The sequence below is a fragment of the Bombyx mandarina genome, chromosome 09 (assembly GCF_030267445.1).
Source record: "Bombyx mandarina strain Sakado chromosome 09, ASM3026744v2".
NCBI classification, from domain to species: Eukaryota; Metazoa; Arthropoda; class Insecta; order Lepidoptera; family Bombycidae; genus Bombyx; species Bombyx mandarina.
The window spans coordinates 12,436,162-12,456,510 of NC_143216.1; the positions used below are offsets into that span (position 1 = coordinate 12,436,162).

Consider the following 20,349-nt stretch of genomic DNA (forward strand, 5'->3'; position numbering starts at 1 on the left):
ACTTCAATGCTAATGTTTTTTTTTACGAAGAACTGACTTTAGCTTTTAACAAACTTCGATTACAATTACGATTAAAACTTATTAAATTTTACTAAATTCACTATTAATGAATGACACGCTATCGCCGTAAGCCTTTGTTTTACTTTAAACAGGACTAATAACCATTGATTTCAATGCCGGACTCTAATTGTTAAATACCACGAACTTTGAACTTGGAAATGGTCAACCTCGACTCGAGAAACCGCGTCGAGGACGCAGCCAGACCGAGAGAGCTTCTCCCCTCCCCGCGCTAATGGTTTTCAACGAGGACCGTGGGGTCTTAATCGCGAAAACACGGATCAAGTTTGAATGGTTGTTTTGTAATGTAGTGACCGGCGCCGATGCGACAAGGAGCGAGACGCCACCGCGGCCGCCATACTGGGCAGTTGTCATTCGGTCGCGACACACGGTGCATGTTTCGATATCGATATTTTCACGTGCCTACGTCATACAACATATAATTAATGTGGACAAGTCGAAATGCATTTATTGTGTGACCGGTGCGAGCGTAAGTCAGTCGCCAAACGTTGTTTTACGTATAGTGTTGTAGTGTTTTGAAATGGCACGGATACACGGTTTCATCTTCTTGTTTTCCGTAGTAAGTATCGATAGTGTTTATCGATAGCGTATTTCATTAGCGTATTGTATCACTAAGTTGAGTGTATTGAATAATTACTAGTTTATCATGTTTTTTTTTTCTAAATATACTTGTTGATCACCATATAAATTCAACCTTCCATTAATTACTGTGATATTATGTTTATACGACGCCGTCAAAAACATTATAATTATTTGCTTTCATATTTTATAATCTACTCAATTATTTATTACGGTGAGTCTCGATTTTAAATTACTTTTCAGTGGAAAATTAACGACACAATTATATTTGTTTATCAACATCAAACAACACACACTGCAGCGCATCGTTCGCTGTTGAGAAAAAACCTAAATAACATTGACGTATCCACCGCCTCGTCAAGTCATGAGGTCGAAAATTTGGTTGCATTCCATTGACGGCCATCCCTGAAGCCGATACGATAAGTTTCTTTATAAACTTTCGACACGAACGTTAGAAGAGGATGAACTAGCTGCCTAGTTAGTTTCTTTCTGGTATCGTGCAGCTATAGTTCAAAAAGCGTGCGTCTCTACCGGCATTTGTCAGTAATCCTTCAAGATCCGAACGAATATGACCCTTAAATAAACCGGAACGCATGATCACTTTGCCGAAAGTATACGTAAAACACACAGCTTATGCTAGTTAAAAACAGTTCCAAATGAAACAGTAAATACAGGCGCTATTCCTGTGTCTACCTCAGACACAGCCCACTGAGTTTCTCGCCGGATTTCTCAGAGGGTCGCGTTTCCGACAGGTGGTAGATTCTGCGAAGCACGGCTCTTGCTAGGGTTCGTGTTAGCACGTCGTCAGGTTTGATCCCCGTGAGCTCACCTACTAGTTAATATTACGCTGAATATCACTTTGAACAGCGCTGACCCTCTATCAATGTCCTCCTGTGAAATAGGCACTGCGATCACAGAGACGTGAACACGAAAACCTATGGATACTAACTGCGGATCAGACGCAGCAACGCCTACAAACGAGATGATGTAACGTCAATAAAAACTAAATATTCGCGTCAATTACTTACCGGTACATTTCAAAACGTGTTTGGTGTTTAATCACAAATTTAATAACGCGTCGGCAAAAAAATATAGTTCGCAGACTTAAGTTTTCGCGCGCACGCGTAACTCCACGCGTTGATGCCTCCAAGATAAAGGATCTTGGTCTCAATGGATAATCTTATCATGGACTATATGCACCCACCTACTTAAAATATTTGAATATGCAATTTCGAAAAGGGCACATCTCTGAAAATGTAAAATGTTCAGGAAATTAAAAAAACTGATTACTTTTTAAAGCAGTGTAAAATTTAAAATATTAACTTTTGAAATATATATTAGTGTTAATTAGCAATTGAAAATTACTGGAATTATTATAAAATGGGTGTAGGTAAGCCTCAAAACTACATGTATATGAAAAAACGTATTTGACAAAATATGCGAAATGTGCCCTTTTCGAAATAGCATATTAATTTGTTCTTCATAATCACTTACGAAAAGCTCTGTGAGCTATAATCAGCAACTAAGTATTACCCCCTCTAGCTATTGGAGCTATTTCCACTCCTCTTGATACACGAAAACCTATAAGCCTATAATCAAGTTATTAATGAAATACAGAAAGATTGTGTTTCATTGTGCCTCTTTTTAAGATCCGTCAAATTAGAGAAAGCAGGATTTTTTTCTTGACTTAGCTTCGTAGCTCATCTCAAATAGTCTCTATGAGGTTTGAATAGAGCAAGCGTGCTGGCTATCCTGTAGCATCGGTTAAGGTCGTCAAAGCATTCGAACTCATAAGTCGTAAATCCATCTATCAGAGCAATTGACACTACATCTCAGTTTCACATCGTGTCACTGCTAGTGATCCATTCTCGATGACGTAGAGGCTCCTACGTGTCACGCAAACACTCGCACCCACCCATACCATAAGTGATTCTACACCGTAATAAATATCTTTTCTAATGATGCAGCACTTAGCATACTTTTCTTCGAGACGTTTCCACACTCGATTATCTGACTTCAGGCAAAATCTGGACTTATCTGTGAATGAAGTTTCCCCCTTGCTAATCCCAATCTACCATTTATCCAATTAGTAGTTTTAGTTATTAGTTTTCACTGGTGGTAGGACTTCTTGTGAGTCCGCACGGGTAGGTACCACCACCCCGCCTATTTCTGCCGTGAAGCAGTAATGTGTTTCGGTTTGAAGGGTGGGGTAGCCGTTGTAATTAGTACAACAACAAAAAAAATAGTAGGAAGCAAAAATAAGTATCGCTACTCAATGGCCTTGTAGCAAGAAGTGGCTTCCAGAAGGCAAGTGTCTGATTATTCCGGACGGTATCTGTCTTTTTATAGTTTTTTGTGCTTAGTAGAACTTCTTTGAGATTCGTTCTTACCTCAGCAGGAGACAAGTGCTGGTTTCTAAGCAAGCTGGTTTGTAGGTCATTTCTGGACATCGTTTTCTACTCCTCGATCTTCCTCTTAATAGCTCGTTCTACCAGGTGTTTTGATAGTCGTAATAAGTGGTCCATACGTTAGTAGCTGTGCTCGACACACTCTAAGGCACGTCAACCTGAGTAGCTATTAGATTATTTGCAATAACAATTCACATTTAAAATGATAAACGAAGCCTTCAAGGTAAAAATTTAAACAATATTTAAGTTTCAGTTATTTCTCTTTTTTGAAGCACTTCATAGAATTTAAGATCGCAGTTTTAGGATAAAAGTGATAAAAGCTTATGAAGTTCGAATAAAAACCATATTTTAAATTTACTAATGCCTATTGCCAGTACAAACGATAATTGTAATAGAAGAAATCATTCATTATTTGCCTTCCCATAAAATTTGCCAAACATTGTATTTTTACTTTAACCCATCCGCTTCGACTGTCTTTGACGATAGTTTAGCGTGTATACACAACGAGACGCTAAAAGATAAAATCCTTGAATCTTGTGCTGCTATCTTATTTATTTTATTTTATTTATTAGACTCACAATACACATTACAAGCTAAAAAGATACATAAAAAACAGAAGTAAAAAAAAAAAAAATCTGGCTTGCAACATAAGTTGTGTGCGCACGACAAAACAAGACATAGTGCTGAATTTGTACAACGTTCCTTACATTTATATGACAAAACAACACGACAACGAAAACTAATCTAAGTTATAATGTAAGGAAATAATTATATCAATAATTATAGATATAATATTATAATTATAATTTATAAGTATGTATTATTATAATTATCAATATTTTCTCTTCAAACGGCAACATCCTACCGACCGACTGTCATTGCGAGACAGACAGGTGGTTTTTTTATTTTATTTTTTTATTACTTAGATGGGTGGACAAGCTCATAGCCCACCTGGTGTTAAGTGATCACTGGAGCCCATGGACATCTACAACGTAAATGAGCTTGAGATATAAGTTCTAAGGTCTCAAGTATAGTTAAAACGGCTGCTCCGCCCTTCAAATTGACTGACTAGCATTGTGCACTTCTTCTCTATATTCTCTATAAGTGTGGAAAAATTGCATACTCCTCCGTCTGCGCAATTTTCGTAAGAGAGAGAGAGAGAGAGGACCTCGCGGCCCTAGGCGTAAATCTATCACTTCTCGTTTCGTTGGGGTCACCTGTTGAAGATCACATCTTAAAGAGGACATTAACTTTCTCTTCATTCACTATCTCTAAGCAGATAAGAGACGCCAAAACATATAGTACAATTCAAAGGACATTGACATTGTAATTCATTAATAATTCTCTAATGAAATTCACCAGTCATTATTAGTCATACTAAAGTATGTATACTACATACATATTTACCTCATATAATATGCGAAATCGTCGTATCTATTCTAAAATTATAACAGAAATAGCGTCACCTATATTGAAATCGTGACGTATGTTCTTTGAAATTGTATTTGAGGTTGCATCGACTATCGAAGTCCATTGTTTTTCAGCGAAGCAAACGCTTATTACGTGACTGCGTCTTTACAGGAAAAACTATGTGGATTTTCAATATTCTGAAGACAGACATGTAACAATATGAAAGTATCAAAATTGATTTAGTTATTACGGACGTCGTAACTATAGACAGTTAAATTTTAGCTACAAACCCAGTTTCGGCTACCGCTCAATTATATCGGTTCGTGTCACAAATGGCCCGAATGGTAAACCGTCGACGTCGCCCAAAGCACGTCATTACGGATCCTCCTGATCCATTAACGGTACTTTTAGGCACCACAAGCACCGGTCACCGTCCTCGTCGAACCCGTCGCTTGCGACGAAGGGCTCGACGAGCGAACTAACCCATAGACACAGCCCACTGAGTTTCTCGCCGGATCTTCTCAGTGGGTCGCGTTTCCGATCCGGCGGTAGATACTGCGAAGCACTGCTCTTGCTAGGGTCAGTGTTAGCAACTCTCCGGTTGAGCCCCGTGAGCTCACCTACACGTTAGGGTGAAGCTGAAATAGCCTCTCAAGGCTATCAGCATAGGTAGGAAAAAAAAAGGTCACAAATGGCAATATACTCGTATTATTGTTTTTAGAGATAAAGAGTAGAGGTTAGGGCATTGACACAAAATATCTTCAATAGACGAAATGCTGGGCTAATAGTTTTTCAGATAAACATAAACAATAAGAGAAATCTGTTAATACGAAAACAGGACAAATCAAATCAGATTCGAAGACGATCCTTAACATACGCTAAGCTGTACTTTTAGCATTAATGAATTAAATCCGTGAAGTCGCCGACGTGTCTTTGATGGAAGCCAAGATTTTTAAATACATAAATTCTTAACAATATCAATAACGTTCAAACCGGAGATCACTGCTAGAAATATCCCAGGAAGTTGACTCCACCGATTAATTCTGCTCGTGAAAGAAAATATCAAAGCTTAATCTTTTAATTCTTTCATTTAACATTGTTGCAAAGATCGTTTATGTTGATCGAATTAAAAGATGTCGTGCTGCGAGGTGCCGTTATATGAAAGTAAAAGCATGCCTTCACTTTCTATGCGTTCGGAATTCATTTAATAATTAAACTAGTACACGTATAACACCCATTTATCTTTTATTTATACATTCACACGTCACTAATTACTGTGATAGTTATCGGCGTTTTTCATTAGTGATTATTTTAATGTTAAATTAATTATTTGAGGCTGTTTGTTTAAGATACTTATGTCCATAAAGTCATTTTCGTGTTAATTTAACTAGTGATGCCTCTATAAATATTTAATTTTCATTTGTATAGTTGACCATTACGATATTAATTTTATCATAGTTGATCATTTTACTGGTGGTAGGATCTCTTGTGAGTCCGCGCGGGTAGGTACCACCGCCCTGCCTATTTCTGCCGTGAAGCTGTAATGCATTTCGGTTTGAAGGGTGGGGCAGCCGTTGTAACTATACTTGAGATCTTAGAACTTATATCTCAAGGTGGGTGGCGCATTTACGTTGTAGATGTCCATGGGCTCCAGTAACCACTTAACACCAGGTGGGCTGTGAGCTCGTCCACCTGTCTAAGCAATAATTTTTTTTTTATCAATTAACAGGAATCATTCTAGTATTTTTGTTCAACTAAATGAACAGACGAGAGACCTTGAGATACGAGTTCGTATACTCAATTGTGTAGATGTAACGCGTGCGCTAATTGAAATGTGAAATCTAGAGAAATAATAATAAATACTAATAATAATAAATACTTTACTAACAATCACGCCACGTTAACTGGTCCCGTGATAAGTTCGTAAAGAACTTGTGTTACAGGTACCAGATAACGGAAATAAATGTAAGATTTTTATTACACACACATACATATATTTAACATACATCCATAACCCTGGAAAAGACATTTATATTTATCATACAAATATCTTCCCTTGGCGGGATTCGAACCCGCGACCCCCTTGTGTAGTGACCATGTCACTTACCACTACACCAGACGGCCGTTAAAAATGAAATTATTTTGTTTGTCGATACTGTTTTAATATTCAGGCAAAACGAGAATGCAAATAAATAAATAGAAACTTTCGTATTCGCTGACGACAATTGATTATAGCGTTTTCATAAAATGTTTTGTCAGAAACGGCACTGATCAGATTTGACTTAATTGAAAACAAATTACATTTAATTTTGAATTTGTGTATGTATATGTATCTATGAGTGTGTATGTGTATATATATATTTCAATTGATTGATACAATGCGTGTAATTAGTTTCCAAACGATTCTTTTCCACCTGATGGTTGTCTCGAAGAGATCGCTCTTAGCGATAAGACCGTCAATTGTACTTTTTTTTTTGTATTGAATGTTTCGCATTGTTTCTTTTGTTGGTGTACAATAAAGAACTCTCTCTCTCTCTCTTAATTCATCAATTCAAAAAAGGACCAACGGATCATGTATATGGAAGAATCTGCGTTAATCTCCGAATTGAGGAAATAGAGCACTCATTCTTTTGCTCGGTGCATGCCCATTTTGTTTTATTTGGTTAACAACATGACCCACTATGACTTGGTGGTGCAGTAGCTAGCCCTCTGAATGTTGTGCCGAAAGTCGTGGGTTCGACATCGGGCAAACATTCATGTGACGAAAAGGTTTGTTTGTTCTTTGTCTGGGTGTTTATTTTCTATATGTGAATGTATTTAAACGTATATAACTATGTATGATAATAATCTCTAGTACCCATAACATAGGGAAACCTAATCTGTTCCGAGTTATTAGTATAACTAAAGGTCCCGCAGTAGTCGAAATTCGACTTTAATTAATTGAAATTGTAAGTTTGTACACTATTACGATTGTATTTTATACTTCTATAATCACAAATTTCGCCAAGTCTACACTATAAAAAAAAATATTAACAAAAGCAAACAATATTTAATCTATTCTCAATTTGACAACAGACGCCAAGAACAAAAGTTTGACAATAAATATCATATAAATAGTATGTATGCGTCTGTGCGTCAAATACATGGTATGTAGTGTGTGTAATGTTTTCTTTATTGATTTAATGTATCTTTTATGCATTATTTAAAAAAAATATTAGCATTGTGCACTTCTTCTCTATATTCTCTATAAGTGTGGAAAATTTCATAGTCCTCCGTCGGCGCAATTTTCGTAAAAAGGGATACAAAGTTTTTGCTTCACGTATTAATATGTAGATTGTTATTACCGTTTATCTGAATACGTATCACCTTTAATTACTATTCTAATACTCTTTTCGCGTGTCTGCTAACAGAGATTCGTTAAAGACCTAATCGGTGACTTTGTCCATATTCGTCTTCTCGCATTAAAACTGTTTAATCTCAAAACGTACTAATCTTACAAGAGTGTTTTAAAGGTTTTATTACATGTGATATTTTTAATATTAATCATGTATGCAATAATTTTTTTTACCAGTTACATTATGTCTTTTAAAGTAAGATAAAATTATGTAGGTATTCATTTTGTTAATTGTAGTCAAAACATAGGTAAACTAAAAAAACTAAAACTAAACTACGCTCTTTTGACAGTATTTATGAGAAGAATACTGGTGATACTCAATTTCGAATATTTTTGGAAATTGTGCACTTTTAATGCGAAAGGACGAATTATTAATATGATAAACAGTTAAACTTTTGTATGTGTGACGAAAAGTGGGCTGCGTAATAAATGTCTCGATAAATTCTCTGAAATACCGCAACTCACAGTTTGATCAGTAATATACATTTAGGAACACCTATTTTTGGGGTACACTTGACTTAAGCCGTGCAAACAGATACCAAGCCACAAGGTCATTAGCACCGATGTAGTAATTTAAATATCGTTAGACAAACCAGACAATGTACATTATATGAGAGAATCAAGCGAATTTGTAATAACAAGTTGCTTGTGAGATTTTTTTGCGTTATTTTTTTGGTTGGTTGTAACATCTCTAGTTGTTGTTAATTGCGCGATTTGTTCCCCGAAAAGGTTTTATTTATAATTTTTGGTTGTTGTTTCGGCATAGAATATCAAAATCTTTTTTTTTTTCTGCGAGTCTCACCAGCCTGCCTGTTTATGCGGCGAAGAAGTCATGCGTTTCGGTTTGAAAAGTGGAATAGAGATTTTGACCTCAAATCGTCTTTTCGCATTAAAAGTGTACAATTTCCAAAAATATTCGAAATTGAGTTATAATAATAATATGGGGAATCATTTGGTATTACCAGTATTTTTCTCATAAATAATGTCAAAGAGCGTAGTTTTTTTTTTTTTTTTTAGTTTACCTATGTTTTGACTACTATTAACAAAATTAATACATAACTTTATCTTACTATAAAACGGGTATAAAATAAAAAATAATAGTTACAAAACTGATTAATATTAAAAATATCACAATATGTTAAACCTTTAAAACACTCTCCTATAAAATTAGTAAGTTTTGAGATTTAATAATAATTAAAATATTTATTTTATTTTTATTATAATTTTTATTATATTTATTTTAATTTTATTAAAATATTTATTTTTATTTAATATTATATTTAATAATTAAAATACATTTTTAATGCGAGAAGACGAAATATCAAGGCGATGCCGGCAATCACGTGATGATGTTCAAAAACTCCTGCAAACACTTAATACCAAGTAAGTCATGACCTCGTTCTGCCAACTGGTGCACTAAAAAAAAGTAAATGTGTGGTGTCGTGGGATACCGGATAGGAACGAAGTTCCTTATTATAAAAATATCAATTTTAAGTTCTATTCGAGGTATAAAGAAAATAATTATTGGGTTATACAATTTTTTATTATGATTTTTTTAATGATAAAAATAAAATAAAAACTACTTTACAAAGCTATCAACATTATTTTATTCAAAATGATTTATAAAAAATATATAATAATAATATACAAAGAAACAGCCATTTATATGAATAATAATAATTAAGTCTAATTATGTTCTATCTTAAGTTTATCTCAAGGTGAGTGGCGCATTTACGTTGTAGATGTCTATGGGCTCCAGTAACCACTTAACATCAGGTGGGCTGTGAGCTCGTCCAAACATCTAAGCAATAAAAAAAAAAAAACATAGAAATAATAATAATCGTCATCACGTAGACTATACATTAGACACTGTATAGCCATCATACTAAGACTATACATAATTAATAAAAATCTTACGTTACGGACGTTTTTTCCCGATTAAGGTACCCCTCCGCATCGTCCCATAAGGAACTTCGTTCCAAATCTATTAAAATACGGTTTTATTTTACCCTATTATTTACTTTTCATTTTAAAATAAATACTATATCAATCTATGAAGATGTAAACACAAATTGCAAACATATTATCGCTAAATTATTGTAATGTTTAAAGCAGTGCTCACTGTTCATCAAACGTTTACAAAATAATAAATTTAATTACCTAAAGTAAAGATTTTTTTTTTATTACTTAAATTAATGGACGGCTCATCTGGAGTTGAGCGATTACCGGAGCCCGTGGGCATCAGCAACGTAAATTCCGCCACCCACCTTGAGACTTTGAGTTCTGAGACTCAGATTTCACAGTACCAACCACAGATACGTCATCCATCAAACTGAAACGCTTATGACGGCAGTAATAGGCAGGGCGGTAGTACCTACCCGTGCCTGCTTACAAGACTCCCTAGCACTAGATATATATTCATATTGATCTGTAAACATTTCACAATTGTACAAGATTAATACTAGCACTATAGTCTGTTCACCTTTGCGTGACGCGCTCATTAAAGCGCATTGCAAAAGAGCCTGCATTTATACTTAAGATGAAGTTTTAATTTCGGCGACTGCGTTGCGAGTACTCATTTAGTTTTGGGTTTCCGTCGTTTATTACCATTTGTTTCGTACCGTACGTATAGTTTTAAACCATTTGATCCGGTGGGAAAGTGGTAAACGCCTGACTGCTAGGCGGTTGGTAAGTTGGATCCCCACTTCGACACACATTCGTGTTATTTTTCCATAGTCGTTTTTTCTTTAGTAAGGGAGGATTACTGGTGGCCCGAAGGCCTTTCCGGTTTCACGGGGACAAGTGAGCCAGCATGGGCTCAGCCAAGAAGGGTGGGATTTGCTAACAGCTGCCCGGGCGCCTCTCAAGAGGACCTAACAACTCAAGGGCAGCCACTTCGTGAATGCATTTACTACTCAGCGGGCTACCACATTCGCATCATATTAACTCAGTCGCAAGTTTCGGTAGTTGAAATAAACGTTAACAATAATGAAACTCGGAGAACAATAAAGACTCATAAAGGCAACAGTTCATGGGATTTAATGCAAACTTGTTTACTCACAGCAGGAAGTAATATTTCAATATAAAACTTTTTTTTGTTTGAGAGAAAACTCTGACATACGTTCCTTATTTGGAGGGTTAATAGGCGGCTCTTTTTATTTAAAATTTCCCCGCAAACTTTACGAAATTCCAGACGAAACCTCATTGCGTTTTATTCATGCGTCATTCTGGGAAAACATGGATAACGAACTATCGAACGTGCACTAATAGATGGCGATTAGACATTATTTTTTTTTATTACTTAGATTAGTGGACGAGCTCTCAGCCCACCTGGTGTTAAGTGGTTACTGGAGCCCATACACATCTACAACGTAAATGCGCCATCCACCTTTACTGGTGGTAGGACCTCTTGTGAGTCCGCGCGGGTGGGTACCACCGCCCTGCCTATTTCTGCCGTGAAGCAGTAATGCGTTTCGGTTTGAAGGGTGGGGTATCCGTTGTAACTAAAACATGAGACCACATTTGACATCACACGTTGTTTTTCTGGTACGTTCAGTGTAACTAGAACAAAACAAATGATATTTGTTTACCTATGTGGTCGGGATATTAAACAAGAACATTAAAAATCCGGTAATTTCATCAACGCTGAAAACTTGTGTTAATTTTCAAGCCAATAGCGCATCTTGAAGTCGTTGAAAATAAAGTCTGAATAAACCACTCAATGGGCACTTAGGACACATATAATCACATGATATGTGATTACATATAATCACATATTATGTGATTATATGTGATATGTGATGTGACATATAAAGCAAGCTGTAAAATAATGTAAAAACTGTTAAAACTATTTGATTACGTTGACTATTTAATTAAATTAAAATCGATTAATTAATTGTAGTTCATGTTATATTTTATTAGTGGTTATCGATTCTAGTCTGATATTTTCTCGAACACAGCTATTGTAGCCTGGAAAAACATTTTTGAAACCATGTCAACCACACGTCGTAATATAAATTATTTAAATAAAATTATATACACATTACAAATACATTAACTCTACATATCGTTTACATTATAGACATCAATGCGATTATTAAGATATTAACACTCACATAAAATAAACAATAGATTATATATATATTTTATTAAATTTATTTTCTTATTAATTGATCATAGTTAAAGAGCAGGCAACGCTATAACGAAATCATTGAACCATTGCATGTCATCAGAATCTAAAACAGTAGATCAGACCAGCATCAAGCAATTTACGTAATCCCATAAACGAGTGGTAATCGGAATCTTGAACAATGAGATCAAAAACTTAGTTGTAACAGGTAATCGTTGTTGTGGGACTGTACTACCCTTCAAACACTTTACGGCAGACACAAGCATGACGGCCATACTTACGAAACTACAATACAACATTTTAATACCGTATAACGTATGTAGTCGAAATCAATGCATTATTAACAACTCCAAAACGACCGGCCAGCTCTTGATAAAATTTAAACCGGACTTAATGAAAACAAAAACAATCAAAATAGGTTGACATAAAAAAAAAGAAAAAAGAAAAAGGCTAACCGAGAGAACCTCCTCCTTTTTTTTAATTGGTAAAAATCTTTCAATTTCAGATGTCAATATCAGCCTACAAATACAGACAGAATGACCAGCAGGATTCGCCTCACAGTCACCCACAGAAATATCTGGCAGATGAACCGAATCGCATGAGTGAAAGGTCGATTCACAACACAGACCACAACCAAAGACTACAATCGAGGAGTTCAACGAAAATCGAGGAAGCATCCCGAACTGAAAATGGAACTTTCAAGATCTTGAACAAACCATTCTCGATACACAGACGATTTGGTAAGTTTCTTAATGTTCAAACACTATCCGCTACGATTACAATAGCTGTAGGCATATTGGCTCGAATATCCCTTGCCTAATCTTACATCTGTCAATTTTTCTTGCTAGGCCGTACACAAAGTGTGATGATGCATAGTTTCCACCTTCTCCGTGAAGAAACGGTTACATTTTGTTAGTCCGATTCACTGGTGCTCCTCAGAAGCGCGACGAAAGAGCTCTAATCTTGGACCTCAGCTGACTTTGACAAAACTCTTGTCATTTGTCAGTGCAGATGACAGATGACTTAACCATACTTGTCAAACTTTTTTATTCGCATGCGATTCGCAATGAACTCAAGACCCGTCCGGTGTTATGTTGTTAATAGAAACAGTGCCGTGACGCGGGTTCACTTTTAAGCCGTGTTGTATAGCTATCCGGTTCTTAAAACCGGATGAGTTCTTCCCGTAAGATATAGCAGGTCGACAGAATTCGCTTGGCGACCAATAAGCAAATAATAATAAAGGACGATTGTAGTTTAAATAGTGTTTTGTCTCTTTCGATCGTCCTTCGGTCGTCAGTGCAGATGATAACGCCGCGCCGTGTTGCTATTTTTGGTTCGGGCCGCTTTTGTTATTGTTCCAGCGATGGTCATACTAAACACTCCAGAACATTTAAACTCATTCATGCTGTATTCTTTATGTTTGAGCTTTTTTTCTACCTCGCTGCCAGTAATCTCGATGGACTAATCTGCCTTCGCTGTGACATAGTTTGTAACAAAGGTAGAGCAATTTTGAAATCTAAAGATTTTCAATCTTTTTTAAAAAGAAAAATAGCTTAGATTATTATTTGATCAATGATATATTTTAAAATTGATAAAGCTAGAATATAGATGTTTTATTATTATTTCTAAGATAGGTGGACGAGCTCACGGTCCATTTGGTATTAAGTGCCCATGGACATCAACTAAGTCAATGCCGCCGACCATTTTGAGACATAAGTCCAAGTCTTAGTTTTCACAGTACAGATTTTAAAATTGCTCTCTCTTTGCTCAAAGCTAAAGATTTAAAATCTTTGAAAGATTAAAATCCAATAGCAATTTTAAAACCTCAAGTTGTAGCTGTTGCCAATCAGAGCCGCAAGTCATTGGAAACTTAAACCGTACTAACTTTAAAACACATTACTACAAAAGAGTCCAGTGTCGTGTGACCCCGATATTTTCTCCGTCTCAAGTATTTACAAATCGATATAAATTCTTGTTTTTTCAAAGCAATAATCTTCTATCAAGGTAATTAGTTAGAACGGAAAACAGGCCGTTCTAATAATAATAATATCTTTGCTGCCTACAAATCTTCATAAATACGAAACAATAAAATAATAAGTAGTACCTACTTACACGAAATAGAATATCGTAAAATCAACATCAAGATTGATCATAAAATTAACACACGCATAGCAAGGACGTCCTATTAAAGTACTCTATTACAACTTAATTGCCAGCGCAAGTAATGTAGTTTGCTAACCACGAAAAAGCAAATTAGATTCTGTAATGATCAAAGCCACATAGATGAAATAATCAATAAAAGCGCCATCTCTGGGTAGAGCATTGAACTAGGATGGAACGAAATTTATTTTATTTTTCAATTTATCTTTTCTCGTCTGTATGTTTCTGGCACCCGGCATAACATAAAAGAAAATCGTATTTTAATATTTTAAAGCCCGATTTTGTTATTATTTACTTATTATTAAGTTTTTCACATTCAATTCTCCTATACGCCCAGCCGCTCTTGCGTGACAAGCTAAAAGTATCTTCAGTATTTTTGTATTTATCTTTCCTATTCAATTACAAGTTTAACATAACGCAATATACGATTGTTATTGTTTATTAATTAATTATATCTTAATTGGTATTGTAAGCGGGCGTTTAAACGTAATAGCCAATTGTGCATTGGATAAGCAACACTCTTGCTCCTGAAACAAAAACGTATATTACTTGACGACAATGGATTAGGACGGTAGTTTCAACTTATACCGACTTAAGTTTAATTTAAGTTTTTTATTATATAGTAGCTTAGTCATAAGCTGCTTGAAGTATATACGAGGAATACACCCAAATGCGTCATGTTGACTACCTTTTTGACTAAGACTGACTACGACCCGTAATTTCACTCACACACCTTGATATGTCGTCGTAGAGGTCATTAACCTCTACTACCAACGGCGTGATCGAAGCCACGTTATTGAATCACAGCTATATACAAAAAACTTTTTTTATAATAGCAGGTTGTTAGCGAAAGACAACATAGTTTTACAGTTCAGACAAACTGAAAAGAACAGAGTCTGTTACAATTTTATAAATATCTATAATCTATATGAACTTCATACATCCTAGACAAACCTATCCTAGATTTAGTCAGTCTTCATAATACAGTTACGTCTATATTTCAGCTCAAACGGACGACTCTCCGGGAGACAGGGTGGTGTTCCCGGGGCTGACCTCAAGGTCAGGCGTAAACCCATACGTCCCAGAAATACCGGAGTCGTGCAAGAAAATTGGCATCTGTGACAAGATACCGAATTACCCAAGAGAACAAGTAGAAAAGATCGTTGCTAAGGTACTATAAGATCTGTGTTAATTCACGCTTTAAGCGTTAAAGTAAATATAAGTATATGCGTTACTACTGTTGCAACACACCCTGTATCAAAGCTAAGCTGAGAAGTCAACCTCAGGTCTCAAGGTGTGCGTAATTGCTGGTGGTAGGATGAATTATGAATTCGTTGGTCCTATCATCCTGCATAAATCTGCCGCAATGCAGTTTGAAGTCGTCGTGGCCTAAAGGATAAGACGTCCGGTGCATTCGTATGAAGCGATGCACCGGTGTTCGAATCCCGCAGGCGGGTACCAATTTTTCTAATGAAATACGTACTCAACAAATGTTAACGATTGACTTCCACGGTGAAGGAATAACATCGTGTAATAAAAATGAAACCCGCAAAATTATAATTTGCGTAATTACTGGTGGTAGGACCTCTTGGGAGTCCACACGGGTAGGTAGCACCACCCCGCCTATTTCCGCCATGAAGCAGTAATGCGTTTCGGTTCGAAGGGTGGGGTAGCCGTTGTAACTATACTGAGACCTTAGAACTTATATCTCGAGGTGGGTGGCGCATTTACGTTGTAGATGTCTATGGGTTCCAGTAACCACTTAACATCTGGTGGGCTATGAGCTCGTCCATCCATCTAAGCAATAAAAAAAATATTAAAAAAAGTCGTGTCCTGATTTGAAGGGTGGGGCAGTCCTAAACACAATCAAAGCTCCAACCCCATCTCAATCAACACTCAAAACATAACGTCTTTTTCAACAGCTGGGCGAGAAAACAGAGTTTCAATTCGACAAACTGGACTTACCTTCGATACCGGATATCGCCCAGCGGACAGGCTCATTCGAAGACTCGTACGAACTATGTGACTTTAGAGTTGAGGTAATATATACGTGATATTTATTGTACAAATTGTTGGCGTCAATCAGTGAACTGAGTAAGTTTTACGCCGGATTTTCTCAGTGGGTCGCGATTCCGATCCGGTGGTAAATTTAGCGAAGCGCTGCTCTTGCTAGGGCTAGTGGAACTTTGAATTCGAGCTCGACTTCAAGTCGAGCCCCGTGAATTCACCTACCAAACCATTCGTAGCTGGAATAACCCCTAGACTACCAGCGGTTAGGTATGAGATCTCTCTAGCTAGCTCACTCGCAGTGAGACCGGAGGACTACAGAGGCCTTAAGCCCGATAAGATGTCATTGTGATCGAATCAGAGAAACTTCTAATGCAATAATATTATAGATTATTCGTTTTCTGCAAATCGTAAATTTCAATATTATAGTTTTCATGGTTACCTACGGATGCATAAAACGTTTGAGAAATTGGAAACGTCAGACTACAAAAAACGCCGAAATCTTATACCTTTAAACGAGAAATTCTTATATATTAATATATAATATATAATCTGAATCACGGAAACGGCTCCAACGATTTTCATAAAATTTAGTATACAGGGGATTTCGATGGCGATAAATCGATCTAGCTACGATTTATTTTCAGAAAATGTTGTTTTATTCGTGTTTTCAATAATCACCTCTTCCCGACATCTATTGGCGAATAATAATACTATTTTTCTTAATTGAGGACAACTAACCGCTTTAAAGACACAACAAGATGGCTTATCAAAAAAAAAAACGAGCAAAGCTCGGTCATCATCTAGTACATTTTTAATTGTAAATTAACTTTAACAAACATTCATTTTTATTTACCCTCTCCAGATTATGACTCCACTGGCAGCTCAATCGGATGATCTCAAATGGTACCATGTATTGAATTTTAACGAAAATCCACTACAAGGTTTCAGGGTCGAGATATGCAAGTAAGTCTTTGTTCATTTATTATTGTAATTGCCATCACAGATAGGGCACCTTACGTTCTGGTCTAATTTGAACTGTCCATACACAACGCAAGCGAATGCCACTACTATACCACTACCACTACCTTAAGACCCTTGGCTGGACTTTTGAAGTCGTCGTGGCCTAACGGATAAGACGTCCGGTGCATTCGTGTTGAGCGATGCACTGGTGTTCGAATCTCAGGCGGGACCAATTTTTCTAATGAAATACGTACTCAACAAATGTTCACGATTGATTTCCACGGTGAAGGAATAACATCGTGTAATAAAAATGAAACCCGCAAAATTATAATTTGCGTAATTACTGGTGGTAGGACCTCTTGTGAGTCCGCGCGGATGGGTACCACCACCCTGCCTATTTCTGCCGTGAAGCAGTAATGCGTTTCGGTTTAAAAAGTGGGGCAGCCGTTGTAACTATACTTGAGACCTTAGAACTTATATCTCAAGGTGGGTGGCGCATTTACGTTGTGGATGTCTATGGGCTCCAGTAAATCCACCCATTAATAAATAAACCCCCAAAAGCCTCCCAAAAAATAACGTCATATAATAAATTCAAAACAGCGAAACAGGGACAGGAATAAAATAGGATATGTGATGCGTAGAGAGAAAATGCATGTGACTAGGAGACGTATGGAAATGGTAGTGCAAGGTAGAGGGGAAGAGGTCGACCGAAAAAGACATGGATCAAGTGTGTGAATGACGATATGAGAGAGAGGGGAGTGAGTGTTGAGATGACGACTGATAGAAGAGAATGGAAGAGAAAAATTAGCTGTACCGACCCCACTTAGTGGGAAAGGTGGAAAAAAAAAGTAAGAGCGAAAATGTTTATTTTGCGTAATTACTATACAATTGAGACAATAGGGCCCGAGTCTCAAGGTGGATAGAGGGATTCACGTTGTGATGACTATGGGCTCCGTGTGCTTATTACGAGTTTTGTAACTTCTGGACCGCGTAAAAGTATGGAGTTCGAACAGCAGCCCTATCGGCAAACGAAGGGTAGCACTGATAGCCTCTTGACCCCTATTTAGGAGAGTTGGGTCACCCACATAAGCAAGTAAAAAAAACTAAAATTCCCGTTATGATATTTTTAATGTTTAATTTTTACAGCACTACGAGTACCGGTTGCGCGAAATTCGTGACGATGGAAAATAGCTACAATCCGAAATGCGTTCAGAAGTTTATATTCAGAAAAATGAAGATCCTAAGCGAAAGCGGCGAAATGATCGAGAGGTCCATGAAAGTTCCGAGCTGTTGTTCGTGTGTTGCCACGCTACTCGGTTAAACTGTACATGTGCGAGTGCCTGTGCCTGTGTGTGTGTGTGTGTGCGCGTTAAAATCATGAAATGAGATTACGAAAATTTATTGCTCAAAAACTTTTGAGGAACGAACTTTGTTAAAAGACTACCCGTCTTAAATATATTTATTTAAAGAAACTATTGTGTCGTTTGTTTTTTTCGACCTTTTTTAGCCCGCATAGTGAATCTATTCATTAAACAACCACGATTTATGTAAACAAAAAAGTATCAAAAATATAATTTCTCTTTAAAAGTAGTCACAAATCCAACTTTTCCAAATTGTTTTCTAGGGATGTAAATGAGTCATGAAGATTAGTGATAAGGGAGAATCATCTTAAATCGGTATAAAAGTAACACTCTCAAACTTTTTTTGTATTGCCCTTAGATAATTTTTGATAATTTGAACTTAGGGGATATGGACAAAGCGTCAAAAATATTGAATATAAATCTTATACATTGCATCTACAATAGTTGCTGAAATAGTCCTAAATGATAGTTTATAATTATTTTTTTCTACTGAATTTTCTGATAAAAGAAGACAACAATATCGATTTCTCAGAACTTTAAAATTAGTTCATGGAATAATAAAGTTATAAAAGTATATTTAAACAATGGATTATGTTAGAGGCCATTGGTCAATTGGAAACAGCCAAATATATAAAAAAAACAAATTTGACATAATTTGATATAATAATTTGCAGGCTCAGTGAATTTGGCCCCCCTTTTTTTGATTTTCGGTTTTTTTTTTTAATTTTTAATTCTTGTTCGTTAATGTTCGAAGGTAAAAATTGTTTATTCGTCTTTTATTTATTTATAATTAATAAATTAAACAAATGATCACCCACGCTTAAGTGCCCTCCCCTTGCTAGATATCTTTATTTTTATCGCTCAGATTAATTAATTTTAATCAATTATCGTTTGTTCGACGATTATTGGTGATTGTTCGATCATAAAAACAATTAAATTCCCAATTATTAATTATTTTATATCTAATAAGCAAACGTACGTACAAAGTTCAGCTCTAACACTAGGAGCAGGCTTAGGGACCCCGGTAACCGTACTCGTCGAACTCGACAAAGAGTTCGCCGTGCAGCCTAGCCCGTGAATCAACTCGCTGAGTTTCTCGCCGGATCTTCTCAGCGGGTCGCGATTCCGATCCGGTAGTAAATTAATTCGCGAAGCAGCTGCTCTTGAGTTGTTAGGTCTTCTCGGAGGCGCTCGGGTAGCTGTTAGCAAATCCCACCCCTCCTGGCTGAGCCTTGGCTCGCCCATCTGTCCTGGTGAAACTGGAAAAGCCTCCGAGCCAACAGTAATCCTTCAATCCTAAAAAAAAACGTACGAAGTACATTCGAACACTAACGAACAAACGACGAACAAATAATAAAAAAAAAAAACCGAACATCAAAAAAGAGGGGCCAAATTCATTGAGCCTAACTTGCAATGTACATATTATGTTAAACCGACTTTTTCAAATATATTATGTGTATAATCTATGGACTTTTTGGCGGGAACGCGAGGTGTGAAGTTGTACGATTTGTTTTATTTTGTCTACTTAGTGTTTCTTCAGGTTTAAATGTGTAATAACGGTGCTTTATTAACTGTTTAGTATCTATGAAAGTGCACAAATGTGGGAAAATGACACAAAGCCGTTGGACGTAACTTCTCGGGATCCTCCAAAAAGTCCACTGAAAAAATCTCAGTACACGACCACCATTTTACCAAGTTTATATTTCATCCCATATCATCTCATTTCATTTAATTGCATCCCAGTTGATTAATGTCTCAAATTCTTCATTTCATTTCACTCCATATTATCATTTTTCATAAAAATATCCCATATCATATCATCTCATCTCATTTCAATTCATTTCATTTCAATTCGTGCCA

At 36.3% G+C, this 20,349-nt stretch overlaps 1 protein-coding gene across 1 annotated transcript; it reads left to right on the forward strand.

Moving 5' to 3' along the window:
- Positions 1-405: 405 nt before the first annotated feature.
- SPZ1 (spatzle-1) lies at positions 406-18,603 on the forward strand. The gene is made up of 6 exons (XM_028177360.2): positions 406-637; positions 12,504-12,738; positions 15,163-15,329; positions 16,081-16,197; positions 17,031-17,131; positions 18,275-18,603. Exons 1-6 carry the CDS (start codon positions 599-601, stop codon positions 18,447-18,449), a joined length of 834 nt encoding a protein of 277 aa, XP_028033161.2. The 5' UTR covers positions 406-598; the 3' UTR covers positions 18,450-18,603.
- Positions 18,604-20,349: the final 1,746 nt, after the last annotated feature.